The sequence below is a fragment of the Nannospalax galili genome, unplaced genomic scaffold, assembly GCF_000622305.1.
Source record: "Nannospalax galili isolate Female #2095 unplaced genomic scaffold, S.galili_v1.0 scaffold311, whole genome shotgun sequence".
NCBI classification, from domain to species: Eukaryota; Metazoa; Chordata; class Mammalia; order Rodentia; family Spalacidae; genus Nannospalax; species Nannospalax galili.
In genome coordinates, this window is record NW_008330298.1 from 2,139,157 (window position 1) to 2,150,163 (window position 11,007).

General features: G+C 35.3%; 1 protein-coding gene across 7 annotated transcripts in view; it reads right to left on the reverse strand.

The window, feature by feature from the left end:
- The window catches only part of Klhl13 (kelch like family member 13), a 223,089-nt gene that overhangs the window by 23,430 nt on the left and 188,652 nt on the right, over positions 1 to 11,007 (reverse strand). For all 7 annotated transcript variants that reach the window (XM_029568876.1, XM_008843842.1, XM_008843806.3 and 4 more), the window contains one exon: positions 733 to 865. In XM_029568876.1, the coding sequence (XP_029424736.1) occupies positions 733 to 865 (133 nt within the window). The remainder of the gene's footprint in view (positions 1 to 732; positions 866 to 11,007) is intronic.

Genomic DNA, 11,007 nt, shown 5'->3' on the forward strand with positions numbered 1-11,007 from the left:
TGAAAAGACATCCAATTAAATTAAGGTAGATAATTAAGGTTAAGCACATTTCTGCTGCTAATCAGATGCAATAAAACCAAGGAAGTCTTATTTCATATAAGCATCCACACCCTAAGGCTTTTGCAAATTTTTACAGTTAAAATAGAGTACTTGAGGGCAATTCTCTTTATACTAATGGAGATCATAGATGATGGAAGTGCTTCCAAAATGTTCTTCTGTCACTTCCTGTCTTGGATGGATTAAAGACCATATTTCAGGAATACAGTCTCTGGTGGCTCATTCAGATATGGAAAGGAAAAGCTATGAAGTAAAGTATGAACGGGTTTCAGTTTCCCATGATAGAACAGTACCACACACAAGCACACAGACTGGTGAATAATTCTTCTGAAAGTGTTTCTTATAATGACAAAGACCAAAATACTGAATTTCACATTAGAAATGAAAATATTGAAATATGGACTTCTCTTATTGCTTCTCTATGTGTTTGAATGTATTGCCTGCATGGATGTAAGGGCACTCATGTTGTGCAATGCCTGCAGAAGTCAGAAGAGGGTGTCAGATTCCCCCTGGAACTGGAGTTACAAATGATTGTTAGCTGCCGTGTGGGTGCTGGGAATCAAACCCATGTCCTCTGCAAGAGCAGCCAGTACTTTTAACTGCTGAGTCATCTCTCCAGACCTGGATTTCTCTTATTGTTTTAATGTGCATGTAGGGTGTCAAAATGCAACCTACCTGTGAACATAGCTTTGAAGTAGTCACTAGCAGATGCCATCATGACTCTATGCACTGGGAAGGCATCATCTGTATCACCTGGCATCAGGGTCACATCACAAAGCAATCCTTCAAGTCGAAGCTGGTCAAAGCCCTGTGACAAGAACATGAGTTGAGCCCGGAATCAAGACAAACAAGTTTGTAATGTCTGGGTGCTAAAGTTCTATTTACATATTCATGTTTCTAACCTATTTTAAAAACATAGACAAAAGAGAGTTCAGGAAAATACAATCATCTAACAGTTTTATTGATATATGTTCATTACTTTACTATATGAAAAATATAAAATCAAGGCTAACTTAGATAAAGAAAGAATAGAGAAAATATATAAATACATTTTTTTCACACAATCATCACCTTTTACTGTACTTTGGGGGAAAATGTTGATGTACAAGGGAGCTCCTACTTAGCCCAGGAAGTCAGTCAGAACCTGCACACTTAGTAGCCAACACCCTGTTTGTTTTCTAGACAGCTAGGAATTTTCTCATATGATCTTACAGCAATGGTAACAGCACGCACAAGACCTATGCAAGCTCATGCCAGACAAAACCCCAGCATAGACGTGAGGAAGTGGAGAAGAAGCCCCAATCTTAGTTGAGGAACTATTAACAATGGGTAACTGCTGGGACCGGGAGAGTTTGTTTTCTTTAAGGGTGTGACTCCAGATAGGTTAACCAGGCTCCAGTGGATAGATGTACAACTGAAGGACATTTTGTGAAACAAACTTGATATGACAGTCCTTGATATAAACAATAGAAGACATGAAACCCAGTGGGACAGGACAGGGTGGGTATCAGAAGGGTGCAGATAGAGGAGGGGATCTAAATATAATCAAAATAAATATCAATCAATATAAAATTCTACAAAAATATGAAGAAAAAGATAAATTTTAAAAGGTTAAAAACAAGAAAACTTGGTAACGGCCTTTTACAAACTTTCATTTCAAGGAAGGAACATAACTGTGATAAAGGGAACTTTTGGGGTTTTACTCTATTTAACTGGGTAGTCTGATATTTTCACTACAGTTATAGTTGATATCCTTTTTTTAGATTTTCAAAATATTGTGTATTTAAGTCACTGGCAATAAAATGGTAGAAAGTTTTTAAGAGGAATAAAAGAGATTATTTATATTTGATTTCCCCACACATAAAATAAAAGCTTTAGACTGTCCAAAGTTCCTTTCCATAATAACATGGAATAATACTGCTATAGGACTTTACCAGAATGATTTTTGCATTTTGTATGAGTTTTTTTAAGACAAAAGGAAAAGGATATCTGTATTAACTGCAAGATGTTCATTATAACAACTGAATTGTTTTACCTCTTTGAAAAGTAAGGATTATGTTTTAAATATTCCAATACTCAGTCCATTGCTGCTATTTTGTCAATTATCTTTCAAGTCTAAGATGTAATTATACAGTAAAAGTAGTGTAGGGAGTCCCAACAGGAGACTTACTTGTCCCCAAATGCTTAAAGGCTTAGCAGAGAATTAATAGGCTAGCTCCCAGAGTGAAGAGCTGAGACAGGGCTCCGGTGAGAAGAGTGCCTGTTGACTATGTCTTTCACCTACACTTTAACATTCCCAACAAATGGGTAGTTCTTCCTTCGATCTACCCTTAAGAGAAAGAACTGTGTTGAACATCATAATGGGTAGATTTCATAATGTGTGTATATTTCATATACCATGTTTCACGTGAAGAATATACACAATTTTATTATATTAAAAATAATAAACAAGAAAGACTGGAAAAGTACACAAAATGAGAGCAATAAACAACTTAATAATGAGGCAAATGAAGAATTTGGTAAGACAGAATATGTAGTTTCAAAGAAATGTTTCCTTATAAAATTAATCATGGACTGATATGAATTAGTTTCTAAGATTATAGTAAGTTAACAGCAAGAACTAATATAAAGGAATATTTTGTCCCCTTCATATTTTATAATTTCAAAACTTAAATAGAGTTATACTCAAGAAGAAAAATAATTTTAAGAAGAAAAATCCATAATTCACTAAGAATGCAGTCTTGAAAATACTGATTCTACACGTATGTATAATACAAACCTCAGTCTAAACTCATAAAATTAAAATTGTTACTGCAGTAAATATTAGATTCTACAGAAATGAAAGAGACTATCAATCCAACTATTTTCCTTCTAGATAAAGAAAAATATTCCTACATTACACATATACTTTAGAACAGGTTTATAGATCATGTTTTCCTGCCTCTACCAATGAATGACATGTCTTTGTTTACAAATGCAACATTTCCTTTGCAAATGGAGACACTTTATACCCTAGCCATATTTCATTTGCTGCCCCTCTTATTCAGAAATGTAGATGTAAAAGAATAACAATTCATGTTGTAAAAGCAATGTTAATTTGGATAAATTTTCCTCATTCTTAAAACAAGAAGTGACTCACGATTCATATATGGAGACTGAAGTGCAGTAAGTCCATGGGAGTTCCTTTTCAAATTAGTTGAGTAGTAGGAAATATTAAATATTGCAGTAGGGGTAAAACTGTCAGGCAGCTGATAAGGAGGAGCCCACAGCTGGAAAACTTTTGGGACCAGCATCTTTGAATTCACTAGTGCTTTGGCATATTCTTGGTACTTAAATGTTCAATTAGGATATTAATAAGAAAAAGGACTTTCCAACCCAGAAACTATCAATTAGTATTTTCAAGACACATAATCACATTAGGCAGAGCTTCAGCTGTTCATCAAGTCAACTAGGAACTAGAAATATATATATATATATATGTTAAAATTTGGAGCTAGAGAGATGGCTCAGTGGTTAAGAGCAGTGGCTTCCCTTGGAGGGGGCCTGGTTTCAATTCCCAGCACACAGCACACATATGGCAGATAACAACTGTCTGTAACTCTAGTTCCAGGGGAATCTGACACCCTCTTCTGACCTTGGAGGGCATTGCATGACACAGGTGTATAAATGCAGGCAATACACTCATACACATAAAATAAAAATAATAAATAAACTATGTTTTAAAAAATTCACTTGAGCAGATGAAACTGGAGAGCCTTGTATCTCAGTGTACAAACATAAACTTCATTCTTAGTGAATGCACGGTATTACATGTGGGACCATATCACAGCACTTCAGTAGTCTTACAGCCTTTGAAATGATAAGCAATGAAGCAATGAACATTGTTTTACATGTATTTATTTGTGTAGTAGATATTCTCAAATGTGGGTTTGGGGCTAAAAATAAGTTTTCTTAACAGTTCAATAGCTATTGTCAGGGAATGATTTTAATATTTCTTAAGAGAAATGCTATACCTATAATAGTAGCTAAAGCAAAATAAAATTTTAAAAGAGAAATGAGATGAGACTCTAACAATAAAATTAAAGTAGGTACTATATGGCTTCTCCCTTTATTTTTATTCATGAGATAAAATTTAATCTTCTATAAAGCAAATGTAGATGACATCTTCAAAATGCAATCATGGCTTATTCAGCCAGAATCAATGATTACCCAATCAGTTCTTTCCTTCTACTGAAAACAAAGCCAAATATTTCTTGTTGACTAATTTGCTAGACCTCCTGCCTTTAAAGTTTTCCTACAAATAGTTTTCATATGCGATTGAGTAATGGACTAGGCTCCACCATTCATTTATTTTAGCTTTCAAAAAAATGTTATGATGAATAATCTTGTATTATTAACAGTGTCATTTCATCCACATCCCATTAAAATAGGCTGTGTAAGGATATATTCAATCCTTAAGGTCTGGACAGCACAGTTAAGATATCAGGAGACTATATCATCACAAATTTCATGTTATGCATCTATTTACACTATCATTAAAAAATCTCAGCATTTTCTCAGTATAATTTGGTTTCATAAAAGAAAAGAAACTGAGGTGTCTAAATGACTTTGATCACATTCTAAGTAGCTCCAATTCTAAGTTTAATATATTTACCATTGGAAAATTTGTCACTTTTGTGAGATTTTGCATTGATTTTTAATGTCTGCAAAGTAGTTCTGCTTTGATACACTTCACAACACTCATTTTATATAAATAAACTCACATCAAATTTCATACTTTCCAATTTTATTCCAGATTAATGTTATCTGTATCTAGATGATATGTTTGTCTGGATTCTTTGCATACAGATTCTGAATATCTTGTTTGTATGCCCCTTTCTGGATAGCCAAGTTCTACATAAAGAGAAATTCCTTCTACAGCATACACTGCTATACAAAAGAAGGACTCATATCTCTAAGCAACTTCTATTCTGTAATCTTCCAGTGGAATATGTGAACACTGAAAGGAAGGGGTGGTTATAGATGATGTGAATGTATCTTTGCATTAGGACTTAGAGGCTTTTCAATATATACCCAGAAATGAATATTTGAACACTGAAAGGAAGGGGTGGTTACTCTGTATACTTTTAAATCTGCCTTTAATATATCTAGTTTTTATTCTCATTCTTGCAATCTTTTCCTCTGATCAAATCTAGAAAAGATCCCTGATACCATGTACACAAAGTGTGTACTTTTATTGTTAAGTAATTTTTCTCCCCAAATTTTTGTACTCACTCATCCTTTTTATAAAATTTTCCATAAAGTTATATTGTTTAAAACCTCTAAACCTAAAGAGTTCTACTTAATGGAAATTTCTTAGCTTCTAATTAAATTTCCAAAATATCCTTAAAACTGTTTCTGCTGATTTAAATTCATCTTTCTGTATCAACACTTATATTACTTCTCTGTTATTGTATTTCTTCTGGACCTTGATTCTGATTTAAGAGAGAATAGTTTGTTCCCAATTTCTTTTTGTATGCTTGTTCTCTTCTATAAATCTCCTTTTAAAATTTCTTCTCCATACATATTTTTGGGAAAGGAGCATTAAATTTTTTTCCCTCTTGCAGCAGATGGCAATTAACACAGAGACGTAAAACTGGTAAATGTGCAGAAAATAAGAGATTGCAGTGTACTGGGCTCTAAATAGGACAAACAATATTATACTCTTTCCTCGCAAGACTGAGATTATTGGAGAAGAGAGAGTGGGAAGATTATAAGGTCCAAAAGTGGTGGGTGACTACAAGGAAACCATGTTTTCTAGACACAACAGGACAATTACACATATGAACTCAGAGCATTTGCAAGAGCATGTACAAGACCTGGACAAGCACAAGCTAGACAAAAACCCAGCATAGAGGGGAGAGTTGGGCAAGAAGCACCAGTCCTAGCTGAGGAGCTGCTGGCAATTGATAGCTGCTGAGAGAGGGAGGGTCTGTTTTCTTTTAGAGTGTGATGACAGGTGTTTAACCAGGGTCCAGGGGAAGGACTCCCACCCAAGAGCATCTGGGGAATACAAATTAGCCTTGATAAGCCTTAAAAGAATAATAGAGGGCATGAATAGGGGGAGTATGGAGGTGAGGGTGGTTCTGAGAGGGGATAGGGAATGGGACATGAATATAACCAAAATATATTTTATGAAATTCTCAAAAAATATCAATTTAAAAAAGTTCACCTCCCTGCTGATGGAACAGCTCTCTGTCAGTTATAGAAAGAACTCCAAGCTGGAATTCTCCAGCTACCCAGCCTCCCATGTTTCCATCACTATAATTTCATCCTCATCACTCACAACACTCCAGGAGACTCTGATTATGCCTTCATAGTAGACAATGAGGCCATCTATGACATCTGTTGTATAAACTTCAATATTGAGTGATCAATCTACATTAACCTTAAGTACCTCATTAGTCAAATTTTGTCTTTCATCATTGCATCCCTGAGATTTGATAGAACGCTGAATGTTGATCTGACAGAATTCTAAGAAAACCTGGTACCATACCTCCCATGTCTCTGGCTACATATGCTCCTGTCATCTAGGTTAAGAAAGCCTACAATGAGCTGCCTTCTGTAGTAAAACTCACTGATGCCTGCTTTGAGCCAGTCAACCAGATGGTAAAATGTGACCCTCACCATGGTAAGTACATGATGTGCTGCCTGTTGTACCATTGGGATATGGTTCCCAAAGATGTCAATGCTGCCATTGCCACCATCAGGATCAAGGACAGCATCCAATTTGCGGAATGGTGCTCCAAAGGCTTAAAGGTTGGCATTAATTACCACATCCCATTGGGATACCTGGTGGCGATCTGGCCAAGGTAAAGCAAGCTGTGTGCATGCTGAGCAACACCATAGCCATTGCTGAGGCCCGGGCCCACAAACACGACAAGTTTGGCCTGGTGTATGCCAAGTATGCATCTGTGTGCTGGTATGTGGGTGAAAGCATGGAGGAAGGGGAGTTCTCTGAGGCCCATGAGGACATGGCTGCCCTAGCTAGAGAAGGATTATGGGGAGGTTGATGTGGATTCTGTTGAAGGAGAGGGTGAGGAAGAAAGAGAAGAATACTAATCCTTTCAGCCCTTTGCATGTCAAAGTCCCAGAACATCAGTTTCAGCATTATCTGACAGACATCAGTTTTCTGATTAGGTTAGCATCTGTCTGTGATCATGTCTGTCTTTTCCATGTGAACCTGTAAGGCTTTCCACTGATGTGTCAAAGTGAAGACTTTAAGAAAAAAAGAAAAAGAACAGCAACAAAAAACTTCCTTTATTATTTTTGAAATTCAACTGACCCAGTGTATCAAAGGTCAAGTTCAAACATTATTACGTAGAGCAACGTACATATAGAATATCCTGAAAGACTGAAATATATTACATCAGTCTGAAAAAATTTAATCATTTTAAAACAAAATAATGAGTTGGTGCTATAGCATTATAATATAGAAATAAGCAAAAGTAGCATGTTTAAAAAATCTTTGGATGTCGGCAGCTTTCAAGTGAAATAAAATGTTCAGAAAGTTACTTTGATATGGTCAAGCATTAAAAATTACAGAAGTATATATTTCCATCAACTTCCACATTACAAAGAATTTATTAGCATATCTAGTGTGATGGCTGTAATTTCAAAAAAAAATCAGAGAAAACAGGAAATCCATCTTGAAAAGAACAGTAAAATTACTGATGGAAAATGTGTTTTATCAACAAAAATTAAAGATTTTAAGAACTAGAGAAGGTTAATGGGTTTGCTCCAGTCTTTAAGTAAATGCAATACATTTGATCAAAACAATATGAGCTATGCTTTTATGAGACTACTCTCTATTTTACTCAGAGGAAAGGAGAGTAACAGATGTACTTAAGTTAAAAGAGATACATAGAGTGGACATAAAAGTTTATATTAATACTAAACTCTGTTTGCATTACATAACAAAACTTGCAGTTTAAAACTTCTAATGGCCCTCTATTACTGTGTTTTATCATGACTCCTGCTATTGAAAGACTTCTCAAATTTGGCCCTAACCTAACTATACACCCATTAATTTTAGGATTCCCCTATGTACTGTAACTCATTTTATCAGTTCTCCAAACTGACTCATTGGTAAAAAATCCAGGCTAGCTCCTTTTCCATTACTTTTATTTATGTCATTGCTTTTCATGTGGATGTCCTCCCTCCTTCAAAGCCTAGTTCAAATTTGACCTCTTTTATAAAGGTATCTCCAACCAAATCTCCTCTGAATTAATTGGGCAATTTCAATCCAGGTCTCATAATTTAGCACTTAAATATAGCTTGTAAAGTTGTGTTTCCAGAGAAGGTAAAGTAACAGAAATTTGATTCATGTTACCTCCTGAAATACCTTAAAAATTAAAAAACAAACTATATGAAAAACACACCTCTCAAAGATCAAAAACCCAGCATCTGTGAAAAATGAGAGACAAATTATTTGAACATATAATTGTCACATTACACTGCCTAGAGATACAGTAGTGAGAACCCAGACAAAACTCAGTCTGAGATGACCAAGGCAGCTAGCTTTATAGAGCAAAATATAAGGAAAAGCTGCCCAGAGAGGGGAATCCCTGCAAATACGCAAGTGGGAAATGAGCAGCAAATTTAACAGCGAAGAGCTACCCATTTGCAAAAGGAAAAAACTATCAGGTTCACAAAGGACTGCAATGAGTTCCTATCCAAACTCTAGGAGTAGAAATCTTATAATGCTGTGGCCTTAGAGCATATGAAACGATTTTGCGTTAGTATTGACAAGTTTGCTCTAGAATAAATACTGCTCTGGTATAACTCTTCAAGTCTTTGCTCCAGTGGATGAGCTCACACCAAAGGTCATCTGGGGACACAAACAACTTGAGAGGCCTTAATATATAGGACAGAATGAATAAAATCTGGTAGGGGGGGCTTTGGGAGTAAAGATATGGGAGAGGGTCTAAATATGATTAAAAATAATTGTATAAAATGCACAAAAATTATATACATATATGGTGGTACTTAGGTCACCATACAACTGCAAGTAGTCATCCAGCAACAGGCTCTTCCAAAGCAGTGGGCAGGGGGATGGGAGATGCTTAAAATTTCAAGGACAGGAAAGCTTCCTTTTTGATCACTGAATGTGTGATACCTGTGAGGTAAATTCCCACACATTGTTTTCCTCTATATTCTGGATCAAGGCATGGGTGTAATCGTGGTAAGTGTGTAGTACAGCAGGGGCTGTAGCTTCGGCTTTCAGGTCAAAAGAGAGCCTTGGTAAGTAGAAAGTTTGGGGAATGTGGTCAAGGTAAAGGAGTATGGGCAAAAGACACCACAAGGATTCACACAGTGAAACATTGTTCAACAAGAAAAAAAGAAATTAGTGATATACATAACAATGTGAATGGACCTAAAAGATTAGAGGATGCAAAAGAAGCTACTCTCAAAATCTTATAGACTGAATTATATATACATATATTTTTTTCAAAACACCAAAAACATAGTGACATAAAACAGATTAGTAAAATTCTGTGACATTATAAAACTTGTCAAGTTATAGCCTCTTAAACAAATGAATAACATGGTATGTGAATTTTATCTCTATAACATTGCTGTTTAAAAAATGAAGGTTCCTGCAAGCATATGATACAATGAATTATCACAGGATTGAGGTAAAAAAATAAATAAATATATTGTCAACCTGGGATAATAGGAAGAAGTTTAAAAACTGAAGGCTTTCATAAGAAGTAAACACAGACATAGTAGGAGTCAAGGAGTGAGGGAAATGAAATTATCCTTGATTTTAATAATTATTACTTAAGCTAACCCTGGGTAATCTTTCTTATTTTGGTACAAGTAATTTGTACTGCTAACTCCACCATGGAGTCTCCTAGGATTTGTCCCAGGTTCTAGGAACCCAAGCTGATTCCACATCAAACGTCCTTCTAGGTACTTTCCTTGACAGCCTAATTTGTTACAGCCTATTTAATAAAAATGACTAATCTTCTGGGGCCACTCAGGCCAACCAGATGGATACCTTATTTGCTATACCTATCACTTCTGATCAGCCTCCATTTTCTCTAACATACTCTCTGTTTATCTTGGGTAGAAGAAAAAGAATGAGTATTTATCATATATCATTTTCATAAATTGTGAGATTTAATCTTCATATATTTCACTTAGATTACAAATAGAAGAAACTGGTCCAGAAAGGATAAGTGATTTTCCCAAAGTCATATAACTAGCTAGTGAGTGATAGAATTAGAATGCTAGTTGGAACTGAACACCAAGTTATTCTCACCACAATTAGGAAATGTGTAATCATTCAGGGTGAGACTACTTAAACAGTTGCTCCCCGCCCCCCTCCCCCCCCCCGCTGTGGATCTTTTCCTAGACCATACATACTCTGATGCCTTTTCATGCTAGAGTTTGTGTTACTGTTAATTTTAAAACAATGATAAAATTTACATAGTAAACACATCTCTGGCTTATTCTCTTGAGAATCATACATCGAAAAATTAGACAATAAAAGAGTCCCTGTTAGCACCTGACCTTAAAAAATTCTGTTTGTGTGAACATAATTTTTAATAGACTTTAAAATAGTGCGCATAAGATTTTTAACAGCCATGTAAGAGTGGGAATGCTATACTGCTACAGAATATATAATAATGTGAAAAATCTCTTGCAGAAAGCATATACTCAAGGAACACAAACTTTCAAGTCAGTTTCATATCAATATTGTTTGTGTGAACATAATTTTTAATAGACTTTAAAATAGTGCGCATAAGATTTTTAACAGCCATGTAAGAGTGGGAATGCTATACTGCTACAGAATATATAATAATGTGAAAAATCTCTTGCAGAAAGCATATACTCAAGGAACACAAACTTTCAAGTCAGTTTCATATCAATATTCTTACCATTAGCCTGGACTCTTTTATTGTC